Genomic DNA, 23,450 nt, shown 5'->3' on the forward strand with positions numbered 1-23,450 from the left:
TAGCGCTATCATCCGTCCCTACGAAGTATGGGACCTAAAAACTCAGCCTTACAAAAATTACTGTTGGGAGGAAATGATCATTTATTTTATCATTTAAAATCTTTCAGTGCGAACAAAGAACCCAATATCAACAATTGTTTAGTTAAAAGTAGTATTAGAACATAATGATCAAACGAAAACCTTTATTCTGATACTGAATAGCATGGACATCAATCAATCACATCCTCAACATATTCTCAAAGGGGGGGTCCGGGGACTCCCAGGGGTCCTTGAGGGGGTTCCAGGCTCTATGGTTCCAGGGGGTCCCCAACACAATTAGTTAACATCAAAATCAGTTTAACCACTTTAACTCTGTTTTATACTTTGGCTATTCAAAAATAGCCGATCTACAAACTCACAGCATGTTGCAGATAAGAGTTTAAATGAACGGTGCTGCATTGCGACACGTTGTGGGCTTGTAGATCTGCTAGATATTTTTTATATTTTTATTTTATTTATCGTTTTGAACATTTTCACACAGATCTTCTCTTATGGGGGCCCCTGGCACAAAATAGTTTCTGATGGGGGTCTACAGCCAAATGTGTATCAATTTGGGGGTCCTACATGAAAAGGTTTGAGAACCATTGCTATAAAGCTATACCAACCAAATTACAATCCTATAGTTTGGTTTTCAGTGATACATATACGTAAAGAAATTTCATCAATGGACGGACGTGGCAGTTTTTTTTCCCCTTTTCTTTTTTTAAGTAGGTTTATCATCCATTATAAATGTGTCTTAACCACTAATTTGGGATTTTTGGAAGGATGACTTTGGACGGCCTAGTGATACTTTTTATTCTCTGGCCCTGTGGCTTCGTCCTACATCCCAAATCAGCATCTCTTTTAGACATGAGGCTCTCTTGATGATCTCCAAGCAGTCTTCCACCTCTCACGCTCTGACCTAGATTTAATATACAAACACACACAATATTAAAGATGAGCATTGAGCAATAGTCAGTCATGCACCTTTATTTTTTTAAATAATGAGTGAAACAATAGCACACCTGATTTAACACATGCGTGTAGGACATTAAGATAGTGTTGTTTCATTTGCCTCCGCAGGTGCTCTGTGCTGTAGACATTTGCTATACTGTAAAGATAGCGTTTCTGTCCAGGTGTAAGAGCTGGGTGCTGAAACGGAGACAAAACCTGATGTGGTTTAGGTGGTGTAAAAGAGTGGGCACCTCAATGTTAAAAGAAAATCCCCCCCAAAAAATTAACAAATAAATATATAATTATATAAAGTATTGTTAAGTATACATGATTTGAACATGCACGGTGCGTCATCAGACCTAAATTTACCCTCCAACTTCTTGTTTATGCCAAAAATGTAGCAACATTTTATAATAAAATAATAATACTTAATGTCAAATGTTCAAACATGCTCAAATCATGTACTTACATTATTTAAGTCCATTTTCCAAAGCATACATGTATTCATTTTTGATCTCACAATGTTTAGGTGCCCACTTTTGGTTACCTGGTGGAATAATAGCCTTCCACTTGGTTTTAGGAACAATTTCTTATTCAAAATGTATGCAGTCACCATCAATCGTCACACACTTAACTACCTACAAGAAAGCTAGGCCAACCTGTAAGAAGGGTGCAGTCACCATCATAGATTTGGGAATGTGTATAGTCTTCATTCGATTATCAGCTGATGCAGTAGGCCTAGGTGCTGGTCTTTGAATCTCAAGACGTCGACTACGTAAACATGCAACGCCTGTTGCAAAAAATGTTAAAAGCAAACAAACTAGATGTCACTACAGTAGGCTGTACTAAACAGATTCTGACCATGATCCTTAATATTATAACATTTTCTAACTAACATTGGACTAGCCTACCTTCCTCACATCTTTGGTTGGAATCTGCAGACCTAAAATTGTAAGATAAAATACTTTGAAAGAATTGAAAAATGGAAATATAATCTGGACTGTAGATTATGAAGTGAAAGTCTTACCGTGCAAAAAAGTGAGTATTCCCTTGTTTAAGTAAGCTATCCTTTTTTAGCTGCTCAACAAAAGTAACATGTTTTCTCATTATTTCACCTACAATGTCAACATTTCCTTTATACATGTCATAGAACTGCTGTGACAATAAATAAATGGCATATTCCGTAATGGCGTATATCTTTCAGGCAACAACAGGTCCCACTATACTGTGAAATGCAGCCAGACTTGAAATCTGACACGACTCCCTAGTTTCCAGTTACGGCCCAGGGGTCTGAACATACTTGAACCCATTTAAGTGCCCATCGAAAATGTTAAACAGATACAAAATTACAACTGCAAAGTCGACATGAGTTTACACATTTTTATTGAGCAACAATATACATTGCATTAACATAAAATGGAAAAAAAATAAAACTAAGAATGGGGTTAGGATGGGTTACCTGGACACACCATTTTCAGGGCATATTGCTTAATGACATTTCAAGCGCACCGAGTCTGTGCAAATACAGTGAACACCGGTCAGAGGAGGTCATGGTAGGTTAGAAAACTTAGTAAAAGGTAATGTTAACAGCAGTTATATGACCCTTCATAAAGTCTACAGAAACATACTAACTGTACACATCACATCCACTCATAATGTACTTACACTGGTATAGGCTACAATTTCATATGGGACTAGCCCACAGCAAACCTCATTGCATGTGCCATAAATTGGTTAGCAATTTATATACCATCGTCATACAGTATATGACGATGGTATAGTATGTACATTATAGATGATTAAAATGGTAGCATATATGTTATTATGGCTTACAGTCAGCGACACCATCAATGAAAGCAGACTTTAAAAGTTCTTGGTATTCTGCTCTCACTTAAACCAATTTCAAGCAATGATTGTGCATATTTTAAAATAAAACCTACCTGCATCACTTTTCTGTCCATTTCCACTAAATAATACTGTACTAGACTCCACTACCTTTGAATTTAGGTGCAAGACTTTGAAGAATTACAACCCGATTTTAAATGTAAAAAAGAAAAAGAGGGGGAAAAAAAGAAGCAAGGCTTTTCAAGATGGTTAATGTTGTCAAAGAATACAACAGCAACCGTAGGCTTGGTGCATTAGGATGTTCAGTAGGGCTTTAGGAAGCTGTTGATCTGATCTAAGTGTTGTCTAAAATCTATACCTATGAGTGAATGTGAATTATACATATCATAATTAACTAACACTGATTGAAAGCCAAAATGTACCACCACAAAGAAAGGAAGAGTCTAACCTAAATCTATGCTGGAGCCCACAAATTTCCCCATATAACGAAATAAATCAAAAACAACCACAATCCTCTTCAAACTTCTTGTCCTACTTGTTGAGGTAAGCTCAGATGCCAGTTAACCACAGAATAATTACAGCTTAGGCTAATTTTTCCTACACACTACTTTTTGGTTGCCCATGGTTTAGGATTAACATTGTGAAAAGACATTAGACGGACATGATAATTAATAGACATCTTGATTATCAAACAAGGGCCAGGTCTTAAAGGGAAGGGTCAGTCATTTTAGAAGCCTGTACTACGGATTACTTTTCATGTTATTGCTGAGAAGTTGGCACCAGCAGTGGTATATAATTTGTTAGCCATGCCAGCACAAACAAATTACGTTGAAAGTCACAACCCAATATGAATGCAAGTCATGCCATGCAGGTGAAGTACTTGAGGGGACACTTGATATTAGCAAAAAGATATAAGGTAGTTATGCAGGTACTTCTATGCAATTTATTTTAGCAATGTTTTATTCCCCCAGTGATTTGCGATCACATAATTACAAATGATAAAAGGAGACTGTGGTGCCTATTTTCTAGAAAGAGACTAGCATGAGAACTTTTTCATGTGCCAATTTGGAACGTTGCTACTGTTTAACAGGACAGGCTTCTAAACATCCTGGGCTTTAACCTTTAAAACCACAAGCATACCAAAATATTCATTGAGTGCAAAACCTCCACGAGGAAGTCAAGCCAACAAAAGGCAGCAGTGATTAAGTGACAGTGTTGAAAACAGGGCCTAAGTTAATTATGGTGGTAGTCTTGATGAAGAGATTTAGTGAGGACTTTATGCTAACTGTCTTTCATTTGTTTTACACTTTCGAGCACAATTATGTCCACTAAATTGCATAAGAAACCTGGTATAAAGTAGAAACTGTTCAGCAGCAGATAAAAAAGCAAGTTAATTTACAGTAGTGACATATCTTACATCATTATATTTTCAAAATAAATAAAATTAAATATACACTTCCAGGTAGGAAATGGGCAAATTTCGCTGGTAGGGATCACAAAATGGCTCATCTTGCAAAAAACATTAACCTTTCACAACAAATGGTTGGAGCCAAGTAGCCAACCAATTCCTTTGACTGGCAAAAGAAGGGGTGCAAAAGCCTTTTGCAGAAATTTTCCCTCTGAAGGCATTTCCTTTAACTGAAAAAGGGGGACAGGACCATCATAATCATTTTTTTTACCAAGCAAGTAGTCAATATCAGTTTCATTCATCTTTAATTTATGAAAACACATTTACTTACCCTGGAACTTAGCTATTGAGAATCACTCCTAATCAAATGCCATCTCTTGACTTTTTCTTACACAGCGAGCCACCTTCCTCTTGAATTCACCATTAGGGTCCTCCCTCCACTCTTTCTGTATGAGCAATGTGAGATTCTTATCACAATATATTCCAAAACCTACTTCAGCTGTATAGATGATTCCATTATCTGCTGCAAGGTTAGTTTAAAAATCTTTTTTTAATTCCCTATATGCTTGTTCTTACATCTTTTCTGACCATGGCACTTGGATTCTAATCTAGAATATTCAGTGGTTATTATTCTTTTTTTTAAACATTTTAGGGTTTGAGGTTAGATGTTATAATCCTCTGTTTTTTTTACTTTGTACCGTTCCTGCACAATAAACAATTTTTTTTAATTCAAAATAAAATAAAATTCACAGGTACATTGGATAGTAAAACAAATTAAGTCAAAAACTCACCGCAGCATCCACATTAGCTGGTGAATCACTGTTGGGGTCAGCCAGCATAGAGATGACACTAATCATGATTGTCTCTACTGTGTGGATAGGAAGCCAGCGCTCTTCAGGTTTCTCATAGCCAAATTTGTCTTCACCAGGCTCATGCAGAATTGAGATACACACGTCCCCATTCTTTGCAACTGTGAATACAAATAAAATGTATTTAATATTTCACATGAAAAGGGGAACAACTCGTTTCTTTTTTACTTATTACTGACTAGTTAAGAATCCAAACAGCTTTATTATTACTGGGGGAGTTTCATAGCAAGAAAAATTATTGGTGCCTATCAAGGCATATTTTAATTGCATGTATTGAATATATTAAGCAGTGCCAGTGAGGCAGAAATATGTGTTCTGCGGTGTGGATGGTCTAATTCAACCTGGACCAGATTTTTCTATCTTTTGGAAAAATCTGCTCAGTTTAGTGTGCCGACGATCTCACTGTAACGCAAAGCAACAAAACCAACACGATTTGTAGCTAGCATTGCAGAACGAGCATGCCAAAAAATAAAAGGAGGAGGAAGAAAAACATTTGGGTGATTTAGTGATCGAAAACAAAAGCAGTCCAAACGCCAGTTGTAATGTCTGCAATGCAAGTGTTTCCAGAAATGTCAAGGTGAAGCATACATAGTACTGAATGTTAACAGGTTATCAATACATTTACTAGTGGTGCCTGGCAGCAGAAGAAGTTTGAGAAGTTTTTTTTTTAAAGTGTTTACCATTTGGATGCCAGAGTTCAGTGATGAACTTCATCTTGGGAGGTCGTAGAGGATAATCATAAGGAAAAGTGAGGTATGCTTTGAAAAACCCACCTTCACTGTGATAGGAAAAAAGATGACAAAAGGATGAGAAACTGGCACATGCATACAAACATACTAGCAACCCAAATATATATATAAATCAGTCTCAATGCTCTTCTGTAAATATTTTCTGACTTACAATAGGGTGTCCTGTGGTCCTATGATGACAACTTCCCATTTGTAAATGTCTTCATCATCTATCAGACCCGCTGAAAAGCCCTCTACTGGGTTTTTGTTGAGCTCTGAAACAAAGACATACATTAACCACATGCCCTGGTGTACTTATTCTGGGGCAAACATTCTGTGAAAATCTACAATGGCACAATGCGCTATTTTCAGGGAATTGATTTGGTGTAGAGTGGAAAAGGAGTGGACCTTGAATAGAGCACTAAGTATATGGGAGGTAAGTGGTTAAAACAGGTACAACTAATTTGAAAGGGGCAAATTAATAAAAGTGAGCTCTTCAGGAATTTTCTGAGATTACCCTGCCCTAAATTTAAACGCCTACATAACAAGTAACATTTACATAGCGAGTAAAGGGACCGTAGTTAGCTGGAAAATGTTTTTCATGGATGGCGTTGGTGTCCTGGTCAAAACTGCAGGAGACTTGAATAAAAAGTTTGCAAATATTTCAGGAAAATAAATAACCATGATTATGTTGCAGTAATTTCTCTAAAGCTTATTAATATTTTAGAAACCCACAAACGGGCTGTATTTTTTAAAATATTAACTAGTTTGATATCTGTATAATTGGGTTTAGGTATTTTTAATGCACACACTACCAATCAAAGCTGCCCAATGTGAACAACATATTATGGACCTTGTTGAGCTCTGAAATGTGTCCTTTAATGATCACCATGCCAAACTGACACCAGTTTTGTGTCCTTTAATGATATAGCCAGCCCAGAACCATGCCAAACTGAAACCAGTTTACAAAAAATACATGGGATGGGACCTCCAAATCTTTATCTTTTTAATTATTATTATTATTATAATGATTATCATTATGTGGTATTTAACAGAAAACTAGACATGCAGAGAAACACTGCATATTGTTAACATCAATCACATCACATCCTAGTATTAGAACAATGGAGTTCCATCTCTGTTTGTGGGCTCAACCCCTTGACAATGCAGGTTCCCAGTGAAATCCAGTGCTAGAGCTGCTTTTCATCTACAAGCAGGTGGATCATTTGTTAGTTGGCACCAGTTACACACAAGCAGTCTTTTTGACAATAACATGTTTAGTTTGAAAGCAACATTAAGCTAGTCCCAAGTCTCCAATAATAACAGATGGGACTCAGCAAAGGAACAAAGGAATAATCAGTGCAAACTAATGTCGAATCTGCTAAACCCGGTTATCTAGGTTAACTTGGCATTACTGTTTTAATGTTAACCAACAAGCCTGTTTAATTCTGGCCATAACATTATGTATGTATGAAAAATAATAAATGTTCCAGAGAACGAAAACAACCAAGAAGGGGGGGTTTGCGGCGGTAAGACAATAAACAGCTAGCGTTATAAGTCCATAGGGGCAATGTTGCCAGATTCTGTGAGAGAAACAAGCAACCAGATCTAGGAAAACAAGGCCAAAAGAAGCGACTAAATAGGCCACATGAGCACTTTAAACCATTGGCTATTTGAAAATAGCTTATCTACAAGCTCACAACGCATCACGATGCAACGCGTTGTGAGCTTATAGATCTGCAATTTTTTTTTCTTTAAATCTAGAAATAAATGTGAATGTTTTTGAATAAATTTTAAACATTCTAACACCACAAATCTGGTATGTGGGGCTCCCTGGCACAAAACATTTCCAGATGGGATTTAGGGACAAATACATAACCGTTTGGGGGTCCTTGACATGAAAATATTTGAGAACCACGCACTGGTTAAAATAATTGCAAAAAATTGACACAAGCCCAAATAAGAAACTACCAATATTTAACAATAAACTTTGCAGAAACAGTCGCTCATAATAAGCCGACATGGCAACACTGGTTGCTACAAGCTAGCATGTAGCCACTGGCTGGGCTCGCTTGGTTTTGTTGGTCAATTTATTCATTTGTTCCCCGTTTATATTACCTGCCAATTGTTTTCGAAGAAGTAAGGCTGATTGTTCAGTCATGGTACGTGGACTTTAACAAAAAAAAAGTAAACGTTCTGTCGCCAAATACTGTCCCAGAAAATGAGGATGAAATGGATGTGACGTCCTTCGCTGGTGGTTCAGCAGCTAGCTGTTAGCTGTAGCTGTTGTTTCCCTCTGTTTGGACACAAGCTTCAGCTGCCGGGGAGGAGGAGGGGGTCTTATGAGTGAGCATGCGTGGCTCTTTGCACGTTGCTGATCCGGTCTGGGCGGTCTGGTCCAACAGCGGATACGGAAACTGTGTGTGTGCGTGCGTGTGCGTGTGTGTGTGTGTGTGTGTGTGTGTGTGTGTGTGTGTGTGTGTGTGTGTGTGTGTGTGTGTGTGTGTGTGTGTGCGAGCGTGCGTGCGTGCGTGCGTGCGTGCGTGTGTGTGTGTGTGTGTGTGTGTGCGCGCGCGCGTGTTACAGTAAAAAAAATAAAGGCGGCCTCTAGACCGGATCACAGAGCACTGATAATCTCGCGTCACCACCAGGCTAGAGCTCTGAATAAATCAGGCTTTCCACGGTTAATAACAATACAACAACATCAGAGCCAGGGGATGACACAAAGAAATGAGCAGCCAAAAAAAGTTGGAACTGGAACAATTGAAGCTGATACCTTGATTGATTGATGTACTTTATTTAGTAAGACATGAGAACAACAGTACATGGAAGTACAAATTCACAATACAAGGTCTACTAAACTGGAAGACTCATTAAGCACTGAGCTTGTTAGTGTGGTTGCCCTAACAGGGCAACCAGACTATAGTTATCTTCGCGCTTTATTCTTCTTCTTCTAGATAAACTTTATTTTACAGAATTTTGATTGTCCATACCGTTCGTCCGTAAATGGCTTCCAAAGTTAGCGGAATGGATCCGTTTTACAAAAAAGGCCATAAATCACGAACGAAACGTCCAGTCAATCCCAAATTTGAATCACATGTCAAGGGTGGTTTACTCAACAAATCCCCAAAACAAATCCTACAAGCTCACAATGAGTCTTATCGCGGCACATTGTGAGCTTGTAGATCTGCTATTTTCAAAAGATGTTTATACATTTGAAAACTTGCGAAATGGGACATTATGCATAATGAGTACTTTCTACTTTTGGTACTTTAAGTACATTTTGATACCAATACTTTTGTACTTTACATTTTTAGTACTTTTTTCTACCACTAGTGGTGGGAGGGACAATGCAGGACTTGCATTGTAAACTAAATTGAGTAAATGTCCTGGTTTTCTGTTCACACTGCAGGTGGCCCTGGAGGAGACAAAAAGAAACATCTCACCGAGGAGCAGTTTGTCTGCTCTGAGCTGACCTCCACCCAGGAGAAGCTGTAGCCTACAGCACCGCTGACCAGGTGAAGAGTGGTGCAGCCGCCCATCGCTTTTAATACCGTAGATTTAACTGAAGGGGTCGCAGAGGAGACGGGGTCCGTCAACCAGTGTAAAATGATCCTAAAGATTAGTAGGAGTTGCAGTATGTTATGAACACTACAGCAAATCTCTCTGTCCTCTGAGCCTAAAAAGCTTGGTCTTGGAATGGAACAGCAAGCCTCTTACAGCTCATTTCTTTCTACAAACATCTTGTTTTCCCTTGATGACGACCATCGATTATAGCAGTGGTTCCCAAACTGGGGGTCCCCAAATTATTTTGGTGGGGGACCCTACTCCTAGATGATTATCTTAATGTGCAACATTGTTTTCTCACTTAACGGTAAACAAACCAACATGCAGTATAGGTGTGTACAGGGTATCTGCATATTTCTAAAGTGACAATTTAGGGACTTATAAGACCTTTTTAATACCAAATTGTCAAATATTATGTAAGAAAGAGGAAAACATTACACAAACACTACACAATCACTATAGAGAAAACTATAATTATTTTACTACTGCGACATGTTGTGTTGCTCTAAGCATTAAGACAAAAAAGTTAAGAGATGCAGTTATGTAAATGTTTCTGACATGCGCCTCGACACAGCAGCAACGAGAAAGATAATCCCAGTCTGACTTTACCAGGAGCAACACTTTTCTCATCAGACCATACAGGAGCGGGTGTGCAATCAATCACAAAGTAGATTTATTAGCAATCATTCACTGTAGTAATTATACTGCTGTAAATGATGCATCCTGCCCTGTGAGGAAGCTGAACTAGTCACATCACCCCAGTCCTCCACTCCACCACCTTAATGTGATGTTGTGTGTTTGTCCTCTCCAGCTGCTGAATTCAGCCCATTTCAGTACCAGTGATGTGTCAGGACTCCACGCTAAGCTGGACAGGGAGAAAGAGATGATACTCAATTCTTTCTTTTCAGATGGATTTCTTCATATTTTTGTTACTGTGGATTGAACATCAGAGTGCATCAGAGTGTGCATTCTATCTCATTTTATTTAGGTTGCAGTAATACAATCCAGTAATCTATTCTTTTTTTTTTTTCAACTCCAGGTGGAGCACCAGAATAGTCAGCCAGAGATCCTTATCCAGGCGTCATCTCAAAACTCGACTACTGTAACTCCCTCCTTACTGGCCTCCCGACATGCTCACTTAAGCCCCTCCAAATGATCCAGAATGCCGCAGCACGCCCGGTCTTCAACCAGCCAAAATGTTCACGTCTCGCACCTTTTCCACTCCCTCCATTGGCTCCAATTTGCTGGCTCCCAGTTGCTCCCTGCACAGAGCACAAAACACTGATGTTGGCCTACAAGGCAACCAAAGGCATGGGACCCCTATACCTTCAAAGCCTGATCCAAACCTACAACCCCTCTTGCTCACTCAGATCAGTTAACGCAGGAAAGCTGTCTGAACCTTTCCTAAAACCCCCGAGACAACGCTCCACACATCCCAGACTCCTCTCCCTCTGGCTCCCAAACTGTGGAACAAACTCACCATTGCAGTCAGAACTGCAGAGTCACTCCCAAAGGTGGGAGTGAGGTGGAGCCTTCAGAGGGAGAGTGAAGTGCTAGGGACCCCCTAGCCTAGGGGGTCCCTAGCACTTCACTCTCCCTGCACCCCTTCCTGCCACCTTCTGCCTCCCTTCATGCTAGCCACTGACCAAGACATTCGTTCTTATGTTTTTGTTACTTAGGCTTGTTTTTCTTGACAATGTTAAGAATGTATTTTAGATAGCAGGTTATTTAAACAGATGCTAGGTTCATTGTTTACCTGGTATCACATAGTTTCATTGTACAGATTATTTTTGTTACTATATTGTTTAGACTGATGCTAGGATCTTGGTTTACCTGTGATCCTAGTTTACTAAGGCACTACTGTCTCTGCATTTGTATGCGTTTACCTTGCTTATTGTAAGTTGCTCTGGATGACAGCGTCTGCTAAATGCCTAAATAGTCGTTGTATATTGAAGCAATTTAAACTGTGTTTTAATATCTTCTCATGCACTTTTAAAGAAGCATCATTCCAATCCGTATTGTATGTCTTGATTAATTGAATACATAGGACCACAATGGAAACAAATCCTCCAGGCTTTTTGTGTTATTGTATAACCGTACCTTTTTTGCAAACTGTTAAACCTTCGGGGTCGAGACACCCTTCCTTGACCTTTTAAGATGGTGTTAATGTTGGAAATTCGTGTACAAGAGTCAGGTAGTTAATTATTTTAGTAAATTATTATGGACAGGAGGTGGCGGTGTTGCACACATTACGCCTAATGGTGTTGGGCAAATTGCATTGAGTCCAAGGCACTGAATGGAGTTGAATACTTCAGTAACCATCTAATCAGGTTATTCCATAAGATGGGTGCAATATGTTATTTATTTTTTAAATAAAGCAGCCTATTAGATATTGCACCACTTAAAACACCAGAACATGTTTTCCCACCGACCTATCATTGTCTCCATTCCATTCTGATCTGCCCAACAACAACATTGCTGTATAAGCCTAGCCTACACTATTGGTAGCATACAAACATTTGACGTTTCTATAAATATATAACAGCATGAAACTTATGTTAAACCGTGTTTGCTCATGCACTTTTAAAGTATGCATTTCTGATTGAGTACAATGTCATTTGTTATCATTTTAGCATGACTTTTCAATATACTACTTTTACTATCAATTGTGTTTAATAAAGTATTCAAGTTGAATCAGGAAATGGAATGTCATGATTGTATAACAGGTTGTACCAAATTATATTTTAAAGTTCAAAGCAGTGTGATATCTTCTTGGTTAAATAGCTTTGTATTCCCATAGCAATCATTGTTACGGCATGTTTATTTGCCATGGACATCACAATCACATTGGATGAACCAGCACGAGTGATCATTTAACACCTGTCCACAGGAGGCTTTTCTAAGTAGAATAACTACTAATCTAAAACCCAATCGTAATAATCAATCAGACCCAATACAATTAACCTGTGAAAAGTAGATATAACCAGTCAAACTATTCATGTGAACAGTTTGATTTCAACCATAATTTGAGCCCTTTTAAAACACATTACCATCTCTGTAGTTTTAGATTCAAAGTGAAAATTGCAAGTAGGGTTCCTAGGTGGACCAAGAGAAGTGTACCCATATCAATAAAGGCCCTTGCACTTTGAGTTATTCAGCTCTCAGTCCAGGTATAGCCCTTCAGCATGGATTAGCCGACAAGAGTCGATATTTCCCCAGAGTGAGAATGGGAAACATTCCCTTGAGTCGGTGTATTCAAGGGCATCGTGGTTGGGCAGTGATGTGCCACATGTCATGTCCTGGTTCTCCGAATTGATAGCAGACATACCGACTCCTCTGCCTCATTGGCTTCTCTAGGGACTGGTGGGGGAAGACTGGAGACATCTCCTCACATATCGTTTCATCTTAAACCCAGTCTGCTTGTCTTACTCCGATGTGGGCACTCAGGGCCCGATTGACAGTCACATTCATAGTATGGGCTCGACCAGTTCTGCTTCTAGCAGGGCATCTGTAGACTGGACAGACAAACATGTTCTTGGCCATATATTGACACCTCATTCACTCTTACAACATTTCACAGTGCATTCAATTATAGTCAGAGAAATAAATGTGCTCATGGCTTTTTATTAACAACCACTTTATAATAACAGTAATCGCAATCCTAATAAACAGTAGAAGTAATCAAAATAAAAAAATAAAATACCATCACATGACAATCTGGGGTGCAGTTTCTTTCCTGGTAACAGGTAACAGCAGCACTTCTGTCTACTGGCTTGATTCAATCAACACTAAAAGGCCGTCTTCTGCGTGCAGTAACACTAGAAGTATAACATGAAACAGTAAAGGTAAGTCCCCACCAGACCAACTTTGGGCCAACTTGGCGTCGGGAAGCGTTCGATATAGTCGTCCAGTCGGTTAGGGGTCCGTCGGGATAATATGTACACTGAGTGAAGAGAACAAATATGACATGCAGAGTTACCAAAAGCTCCATTCTGGGGCTTCTTCTGTTCAAAAGCAACATGCTCCCACTGGCTCAGACTATTGAAAACAACAATCATTATGCTGCCATAATTATGCTTATAGGCAGATAAGGGCAGTGAACATGTCTGCAGTTGGATGTGCCAGAACTTTCTTCAAATAAACAAAAACAATAGTGTGGCTGCTGAATTTCAGCTGCCACACTATCACTGTTATCTGTCAGCAGGATTTGGAGAAAAAAAAACTTGCAATTATGTTTAGTAGACTCAACTACTGTACCTAATGGTGTCTTCAGAGGTCTCCCTTAAAAAAGACCCACCAGTTAGTTCAGAATGCTGCTGCTCAAATCCTCATTAGAGTTGAATGTTTTGGGCTACATCCTTCATAAAGCAGCATTCTGGATACATTTTTTTTCTTTTTTTTCTTTTTTTAAATATATATACTGTGTGTATTTAAAGTGATACTGGTGCCAAATCTGTAAAATGTTTAAAAACACAATGATGATGCAAATAATGCAATGTAAATACAACTAGGCCTATATGCACATGTGCATCCTGTAGGTACAAGGTAAAACTATTTCCACAACAGTAAACAGACCAAACAAGATGCAGTGAAATCCAATACTGGGTTTCCTGCAGAGCTGGAGAACTGCACTTTCAGTCCCAAACTGCTCTGGTCTGACAGTGCAGTTTCTGGCTTTTGGGGTTGGGTTTAGGATTAGGTTATGTTGGGTTTAGGATAGGTTCTAGACAGTGGTGTAAAGTAACTAAGCACATTTACTCAAGTGCTGTACTTAAGTACACTTTTGAGGATTCTTTTTACTTTAATGGAGTATTTCCAATTTTCAGTACTTTTACTTCTACTCCACTACATCTCAGAGGAAAATATTGTACTTTTTACTACAATTATTTGAAAACTTTAGTTACTTTGAAGATTTTGATTATTATTACAAAACATACATTTACCATTTGAGCCCTATATACTTTGGAATTTGAAAATAGCAGCTCTACAAGCTCACAACACGTCGCTTGCAACATGTAGATTTGTTATTTTCAAAAGACTTTTGTTCATTTTATACATTTGCAAACTTGTGAAATGGGACATTTCTGCGTAACAAGTCATTTTACTTTTGGTACTTTAAGTACATTTTGTCTCTCTCTCTCTCTCTCTCTCTCTCTCTCTCTCTCTCTCTCTCTCTCTCTCTCTCTCTCTCTCTCTCTCTCTCTCATTTCTGAAAGTAACATGCTGGTTAAGTTAAAGTAATGTTTAACATTACTCAGAATCAGTGGTGAAAAAAGTACTCAAATATTTGCAATGTAGAAGTACTCTGTTACAAGTAGAAGTCCGGAATTCAAAATTGACTAGAGTAAAAGTACAAAAGTATTGGTATCAAAATGTACTCAAAGTACCAAAAGTAAAAGTACTAAAATGTTTGCTATTTTCAAATAGCCTAGGTATAAAATAGGGCTAAAGTGGTTAACGTATGTTTTATAATGTAATAATGCATATCTGCAAAGTAACTAGTAAGTAAAGTTTTAAAATAATTGTAGTGGAGTAAAAGTACAATATTTGCCTCTGATATGTAGTGGAGTGGAAGGCAGGCCTGGCCCACACAGGCAATGCACATTCAGCACCATAGAAAGCACCCGGCAGTGAGTGAAACACAAGAATAGCAGCACAAAATAAAAATCTAGCACCAACACTGGCCTAGAGCCCACAATAAACTATTCTATATTTCTTCTTAAACAATGTTACTAACTTACCTTAGATGTTCTTCTTGGGTTTATACTTTTTGCTTGAGCGTGCTGCTTCCAATAAGGCCTTCTGCTTGAGAACATGGCTGTAGAATTCCTTACAAGTACAACTGTATTCAAAGTTGGTCTTTCTTGACTTGGATTTCACTCTTGATAAGCTCCACAGAGCAACGGTTCCTCTGGTCAGTCCATGCAGCCAGTCATGAGGGAAAACAAAACTCTCTCTACTGGAGCATTGGTGATGGGGATGCTGAAGAGGAAGGATGCAACAGCAGTCAGAGTTTTTGTGCCTTTAAGCAAGACTTCTCCAGAAGAGGAGCTCTTTCTCTCCACAATTCCCTGCTGGCGTGGCAGAGTCACACAGTACTCATCATACAGTTCATCCATGTTGGAGGAGGATAGCACTGGCCTCCATTCCAAAGAAGGAATCAATTTGTCGTTGTTGGAGCTTTGTCTTGAGAGTAAACATGATATCAATCATAGACATTTCACCCATCATGGATAAATATTTCCCAGTCCTTGTTGTAACTGCATTTCCTTTTCTTTGCCGTGGTCGTAGTTAACTCCCTTTCCTCCATGTTTCATTCACTCATTTATTCACATTTCACAAGTAAACGCGTCACTTAAAGACTCGCTCCGCAAAATGTAACCTCGCGTCACCAGTCTTTCCACCTCGGAGGAAAACAAAATGCGCTGTTTGTTGTTGTTTTTGGTGGGCGTTCCCTAACACACACACACACACACACACACACACACACACACACACACACACACGCACACGCACACGCACACGCACACGCACACGCGCACGCACACACACACACACACACACACACACACACACACACACACACACACACACACACACACACACACACACACACACACACACCGGACTTCGTCAAAAAGATGAAGGTCGAGCAGTGGTGGAAAAAGGACTCAAATGTTTTAATAAGTAAAAGTATCAATACTGCAATGTAGAAATACTCTGTTACAACTGAAAGGCCGGTATTAAAAATGTAGGCTACTATGAGTAGAAGTACAAAAATATTGGCATCAAAATATACTTAAAGGACCAAAAGTGAAATTTCACAAGTTTAATGTGTGTCTAAAATGTTTAAACGTCTTTTGAAAATAGCAGATCCACAAGCTCACAGCGAAAGTAATTAAGTACATTTACTCAAGTATTGTACTGTGCAATATTGAGGTACTTTTTTTACTAACTGGAGTATTTCTAATTTTCAGTACTTTTACCTCCACTACACATCTAACATCTCAGAGACAAATAGTGTGCTTTTACTCCACTACAATTATTTGAAAACTTTAGTTACTAGTTAAAAGTACTCACATTTCTTACTTAAGTAAAAGCATCAATGTAGAAATACTCATGCAGTTAACTTACAAGTAAAAGTCCGGAATTCAAAAAGTACAAAAGTATTGGTATAAAAATGTACTTAACGTAGCAACATTAAAAGTACTCATTTTGCAAGATGTCCCATTTCACAAGTTTTTTAATGTATACAAATCTTTTGAAAACAGCAGATCTACAAGCTCACAGCTTGTAGATCTGCTATTTTTTGGGTACTTTAAGTACACTTTTACTCAAGTACATTTTTTATTCTGGACTTTTACTTGTAAGTAACAGAGTATTTCTACATTGTAGTATTGATACTTTTACTTAGGTATGAAATGTGAGTACTTTTTCCATCACTGCACACAAGGTGGAAATACGTGATATGTCTATTGTTGTTTTAGTTAAATGATTAATATTTTCTCCTCTAAACGTATATGTGTCACATAATAAGTCTTTTATTTTCTTATTCGAAATCAAAACAAAAATAATAACAATTGCAATAAAAAATAAACACACGTACGTAACCGATTTGTTACGTTGCGCGATGACGTCATCATCACTACTCTAGCGTTTGAAGTTGTTTACCGACAGCTGAGCTGACCAATCAGCGACGAGCGAGAGGCGGGCTCACGCTGGATGCTGCAGGTATAAAATCGCTCGCAAGGCGAGCAGCGTCAGATGTGTCTGAAACTTTCATAGATTCGGTCGCATTTACCCAGAGCTTAACAGCCACTTTACCTGCTTTAACAGCCACTAACGGACGGAACCACCAACCAGAACAACCTCTACAGATTGTTTTTTCTACTTTTTTCTTGCAGCAGCTGCTTTTCAACCAACGTTTTCCTCTACAACTGGTGAGTTTGATTTATTTTCATAATGCTCGGGCCGGGGGGTTAGGGGGAACTCATTTTAATGCTATTTTATTGATTATGTTTGATTGTAGTGTGATGTGCTGTTGAAATAGCAGATCTACAAGCTCACAACACGTATATATGACGTTGTGAGCTTGTAGATCTGCTATCTCGACGGCCGTTGTTTGTAGATCTGCTTTTTTAACAGCCGTCGCTGTCATGTTAACTAAATAACGTCGGTTACCGGGTAACCGAAGTTTACCGTTTACTGTTAATGGCTGTTGCTGTCGTCGTTATGATCGTTGTCAAAATAACAGCTAGCTTGTTTCTAGCTGTGTAACGTCTGTCTCACGTGTTGTTGTCTTTCAAAACGCTCTTGGGATTAAGGTGTAAATGGTTGTACTGTTGAAATGAGTTTCGTGCATTCAAAACGTCTCATTGTAGCTTGTTTACATTTGAAATCGAAGGGATTGGCGCTGTCGTTCAAAAGACGTTTTCAACCTTTTTCATGTCAACGACCCCCAAATTGACACTAGTAGCCCGCGGACGGCGGACCCCCCCATTTCATATGCCAAGTACCCTCATAAGATTTTTACGGCTCTAGCAGTGATTTTCAACCATTTTAATTTCAAGGACCCCCAGTTTGACATGCACACGGACACGGACCCCCATTTAATAACATTTCTATCTCTGGGACCCCAATTTGTACTGTAAAATCAATGTTAATTTAACCCTGAGAGTGTATAGGGTCCATTTGGTTCCATTTGTACACTCTCAGAGTTGCAGACCCATAAGGGTCCATTTGGTTCCTAACGGTTCCTAACTATCTATCATTTAGCTGGGGACCACCTGGAATCCCTTCAAGGTCCCTGGACCACTGGTTGAGAACCACTGCGTTAGAAGGTTAAGGAGAACTCCTTCTAACGCTATGGAATGGATCAGAGCTAGGACCGTTAGCTTTTGTTAGATCTGTTCTACTTTGGCAAACGATAACCGTCATACTGTGTGGTCCATGTAAGAAGCCTGCATGGGATTGATTGATTGATTGAATACTTTATTAACGGTTCATAAGGATGCTAAGAGGATAAACCCAAGAAAGCCAATGGCTTGTTTCCATTAGGGTCCTGTGTACAGTGGTGTAAAGTACTCTTACTCAAGTACTGTACTTAAGTACAGTTTTGAGGTATTATTTACTTTACTGGAGTATTTCGAATGTTCTGAAGCAAGCCTACTCGGATGATTTTATTTACTCAAGTAAAAGTAGTAATCTCACAATGTAGAAGTATTCTGTTGCAGTAGTAAATTACTTGAAGTAGCATACCAAAGTAACAGTAGGCCTACTCATTATGAATGGCATTTCACAATTGTTGGGGATTTGGCCCCAATATGTCAAAAATAGCAGATCTACAAGCTCACAATGTGTCTCATTGCAAGCTTGTAGATTTGTATTTTTGAATAGATGCAGTAACAAATAGGGCTTAATTGGTTAATGTATGTTTTGTAATGATCTAAATCTACACTGTAACTTGTAACTAATGTTTTGTAATGAGATGTATACAATATTGAAAAATGGGAACAGTCTATGTACAGTATTTCCATTTTTACTTCCATATTACTATAGTAGCCAACCTCAAATGTGTACTTAATTAGGCTACAGTCAGTATCTGTGTAAATGTTTAGTTACTTTCCACCACTAATATAATAAACTGACATATCTTTCTGTTTCTCTCTCCCTTTCACAGCTGTCTCAGCTCTCTTTCTCAACTCTCTCTCTCCCACTCAGCCTCTCTCTCTTTCTCGCTCGCTTGCTCGCTCCCGCTCTCTATTTCTCTCTCTCCCTCCTCTCTCTCTCCACAGAGCAAGATGGAGCTGTATCGCATCCAGTTGATCAACAAGTCGCCTTCCTATTTTTCTACAAGAAAGTTGGTCCCTGGGCCTTCCTCTGGATGTGCAAGTAAGTTACTCTTTGACCAATAATTCATTACTGTAATCAATTTCTGCTGTTTGACGTTCACCTCACTAGATCTACATTCTTTTTTTAACCCATTAATACCTGGAACGCATTTGTGTCACTTTAGATTTCTTTGGCTATTGAAAAATAGCATATATACAAGCTCATAGCGCGGCACCGAGTGCCGCGCTATGAGCTTGTAGATCTGCTATTTTTGAAAAAAAATGAGAAAAATGGTTTTAGATTTTTTTTCCAAAAACTGTTAGGATTTAGATTTTTTTAAATTATCGTCTCAGGTCTTAATGGGTTAAATGCAATTAGATTTGGAATTGAAGGAATCTTTCAGTTAAGAATAACAATAGTAAACTAATGTTGTGTTTTCCATTGCAGAGCGTGGCAGAAGGGCGAACAGGTTGATCAACGTTCACGTGGACAACCTTAGGGACCGTCCCCTGTCCGATGACGACATGGAGGTCATCAAAGAGTGCATCCCAGAGCTGTACACTCGCATCGACCAGACGAGGGACCTTACCTCACTCACACTGGGTGCCAAGGAGCTGCTCAGACCTCCAAAGGACTTCGGGAGGTACTTCACAGCGGTGCCTCGTCACACCTACACATACAGTGGCTTCAGCAAAGCCTGGGGATGGCCCGCTCCATCCCCACCCCCCGTGAAGCAACCGGCGGTGATGTCCACTGAGGATACTGTTCTCTACCAGGTCTTCTCCGGGTCCCTGGTGACTCCGCCCCATCCCACCACCCTAACATCACCCTTCAGGTGGAGGCACGCCCGCAACCAGTACGACCTCGTGGAGGTCTCTGGTCAGCAGCTGCCCAGAGTCATCTCCTGTGTGGAGACGACATGGGAGAAGGGGGGACGGGTGCTCCATCGCCAGTTCAGGGTGTCTGTGTACAGGACAGACGGACAGATGATGCTGTCCGTGTTCTGCAGCTTCCCAATCCCCGGAGGTGAGGCACGGAGGCGTATCGTCTTCAGCGAAGACGGGGCGCCTTCCCCTTCTACCCGGCGGAAGAGGGAGGCTGATGTCGATGAGACCATCGTCAGAAGCCCCCCTCGAAGCAAGCCACGTCTAAGACTGTAACGCAGACAGACGTGGGATTGTTGAAACACCCATTCAAAGCTGGAGGGAAAACCACTTAGAAGTGGAGGCGCATGGGGCACCTGGAACCCCTGAAAGGGGCTGCTGGCACCACCTGAAGGAGCGGAGGGACAGGAGGCGCCGGGACTGGAGTAGATGCTGGTAGAGAACAGTAGCCTCAGTGGACATCACCGCTCCGGGACTGGAGTAGATGCTGGTGGAAACGGTATGTGTAGATGTGACGGGGACACCACTTGAAGGAAAGGTGCAGTTTGTGAGTAGGTGAGTATGCCTGTCACAATTATTACCTAATCGCAATTATTTGAGATAATCGCAGTTGTTTTTTGAATAATCGTAATAATCATTTCCATGTTAAAAATGTTCATATGTTTTCAAAAAATGACAAATAGCTGATCTACAAGCTGAAAACACATCGCGACGCGTTTTGAGCTTGTACATCAGCTATTTCCACTATTAATGTTTTATTTTATGTGTTTGTTGTCATATCTGCCCTGTGCAACTTTTGTTTACGGAGGCACTGACATCAGACTCATCCTCTAACCCTGCGTCTGATGTCAGTGCGACGTGATAGGATCAGGTTGGCTGATGCCAGGGTGTGTTCTTGCCTCTGGGGCACACTGTTGCTCCGATTATATGTTGTTTGTGATATTGATAGGTCGTTTAATGTTAAGTTGAGGTTAAATTAAGGGGTGGTTGTTGACTTTTTATTCTGTTGGCTGACGAATTGATAGGGTTTTGACTTTTAATATCAGGTAGTAATAGTCGTATTAGAAATGCGTGTTGTTGTTCAGGAAATGCACCCCCTCCCCCCACCCCCCAAAAAACAAAAAAAACATTTGTCTGTCTATGTGATGGTCTCTATACTAGCCCTGGCGTCTTGCGGGGTCAGGCTTTAGGTAGCGTCTTGCACCTGAGCTTTTCTGTTGACTAACAACTTTCTAGGGTTTTGACTTTTAACATCAAGTAGTAATAGTCGTATTAGAAATGTGTGTTGTTGTTCAGGAAATGCACCCCCTCCCCCCACCCCCCAAAAAACTAAAAAAACATTTGTCTATCTATGTGATGGTCTCTAGCCCTGGCGTCTTGCAGGGTCAGGCTTTAGGTAGCGTCTTGCGCCTGAGCTTTTCTGTTGACTAACAACTTTCTAGGGTTTTGACTTTTGACATCAAGTAGTAATAGTTGTATTCGAAATGTGTGTTGTTCAGGAAATGCATCCCCCCCACCCCAAAAACAAAAAAGAACATTTGTCTGTCTATCTATGTGATGGCCTCTAGCCCTGGCGTCTTGCGGGTCAGGCTTTAGGTAGCGTCTTGCACCTGAGTGTTTAGTGTCTGTTTGTCTGTCTATCTATGGGGCGTCTGGGTGTGGTGAGGTAAACGCACTCTCCCACCACCGCAGCAGAAAGCTGGGTTCAACACCCAGCAGTAACGGCGGTGCCTCCAACTTGGCCGGGCGCTCCATCAAACACAATTGGCCGTGTTTACGGGTGGGAACTTAATCTGCCGATGGATCAAGTGACCGTCCTTTTTGCTGCACTGCAGAAGCTACTGGCAAGTGTGTATGGGAGGATGCACACAGTAGTTTATACCTCTCTCCAGCTGTGGAGGTGGTTGTGATGCCAGCAACAGGGACTTAAGGACACTTGGGGACAATTGGGAATTGGCGATGACTAAATTGGGATCTCCTCCTAGGATTGTCACCTTGTCGTTGGTGGAGGAGCTTGCGTTATCCCAGTGACCCAGAGAGCTAGGCTCCTGGCAGGTGCCACCATGCCAGGCAGCTCAAAGGGTAAGGGATCAGACTAAGGACAATCCATAGTTAAAACAAACATGTTACAGAAACCAAAGCATTCCAGGGAGGAGGTACCAGCCACGACAACACCTGTGCAAGGTAGAAGCCCCTCCTGAGAAGGTTTGGGCATGAAATGGAATCTCCTGGACCCAAAAGAAACCACCAGTGATGGAGCCTGGTATGTAAGAACTATTATATACATGTTGTATGACTCATTATGCCAATATTCCTTTAGTATTGTTTATGATGTGTTCAGAACAGAGCTCTGCTGTGAAGGAAACTGGGGTAACACTTTACTTAACCCATTAAGACCTGAGAAGATTCTAGAAATGTCTTCTAAATCCTAAAAAAAAATTGGAAAAAAAAACCAAATTTTTTTCCCTCTGTTTTTCAAAAATAGCAGATCTACAAGCTCGTAGCGCGGCACTCGGTGCCGCGCTATGAGCTTGTATATCTGCTATTTTTGAATAGCCTAAAGAAATCTAAAAGTGACACAGATGCGTCCCAGGTATTAATGGGTTAAAGGCTAGGTCTATAATGCACTTATAAGGCTTCATAACACTCGTTATAAATATTTATAACAAGGTTAATGAAGTATTATAAGTGCTGGTCATAATTCATTATGACACCCAAATTGATATATTTGGCAGCAGACCCCCATCTGAAAAGCTATTGTGCCAAGGACCCCCATACAAGATTTATGTGTCAAAAATCAGATCAGACAGATCTATAAGCTCGCAACGTGATGCCTTGTGAGCTTGTAGATCGGTTATTTTCAAATAGCCAACGTTTGTGACGCTCACGCTATATTAAGTAATTTAGCTCGGGACCCCCCGGAACCCCTTCAAGGATCCCTGGGGTCCCCGGACCACAATTTGAGAACCACTGGCTTAGGGAACCACTAAGGCAGAGTCTTTGCTTGAGTTGTCATGGTTTAGTTTCTGCACCACCTTACAGTCCAAAAGGAAAAGATAATAATAATAACAATTAAACCAGAGGGGTGGTGGGCAGTGGTGTAAAGTAACTAAGTACAAGTACTGTACTTAAGTACAATTTTTAGGTATTTTTCACTTTACTGGAGTATTTCAAATTTTCACTACTTTTACTTCTACTCCACTGCATCTCAGAGGCAAATATTGTTCTTTTTACTTATTATTATTATTATTATTACAAATTACCCACTTCAGCCCTATATACATTTCGTCCATTTGAAAATAGACGATCTACAAGCTCACAATGAGTCTTATCGCGGCACATTGTG

At 40.0% G+C, this 23,450-nt stretch overlaps 1 protein-coding gene across 1 annotated transcript; it reads right to left on the reverse strand.

The window, feature by feature from the left end:
• Positions 1-2,338: 2,338 nt before the first annotated feature.
• LOC308088301 (ubiquitin-conjugating enzyme E2 G1-like) lies at positions 2,339-8,154 on the reverse strand. Its single transcript, XM_080432702.1, has 6 exons — positions 7,941-8,154; positions 5,995-6,097; positions 5,775-5,872; positions 5,017-5,195; positions 4,557-4,671; positions 2,339-4,455 (listed from the first exon to the last, which is right to left on the reverse strand). The coding sequence occupies exons 1-5, from the start codon at positions 7,981-7,983 to the stop codon at positions 4,585-4,587; spliced, it is 510 nt and encodes a 169-aa protein (XP_080288828.1). The 5' UTR covers positions 7,984-8,154; the 3' UTR covers positions 2,339-4,455; positions 4,557-4,584.
• Positions 8,155-23,450: the final 15,296 nt, after the last annotated feature.

The sequence above is a fragment of the Gymnoscopelus braueri genome, assembly GCF_963280865.1.
Source record: "Gymnoscopelus braueri genome assembly, chromosome: 7".
NCBI classification, from domain to species: domain Eukaryota; kingdom Metazoa; phylum Chordata; class Actinopteri; order Myctophiformes; family Myctophidae; genus Gymnoscopelus; species Gymnoscopelus braueri.

Coding starts and splice junctions, on each gene's coding strand:
- LOC308088301 (XM_080432702.1), bottom strand. CDS start 7,983: ATGACTGAACAATCAGCCTTACTTCTTCGAAAACAATTGGCAG. Junction 6,098..7,940: donor TCTTCGAAAACAATTGGCAG/GTAATATAAACG, acceptor TCTTTGTTTCAG/AGCTCAACAAAAACCCAGTA. Junction 4,672..5,016: donor CAGCTAATGTGGATGCTGCG/GTGAGTTTTTGA, acceptor TTGCTCATACAG/AAAGAGTGGAGGGAGGACCC.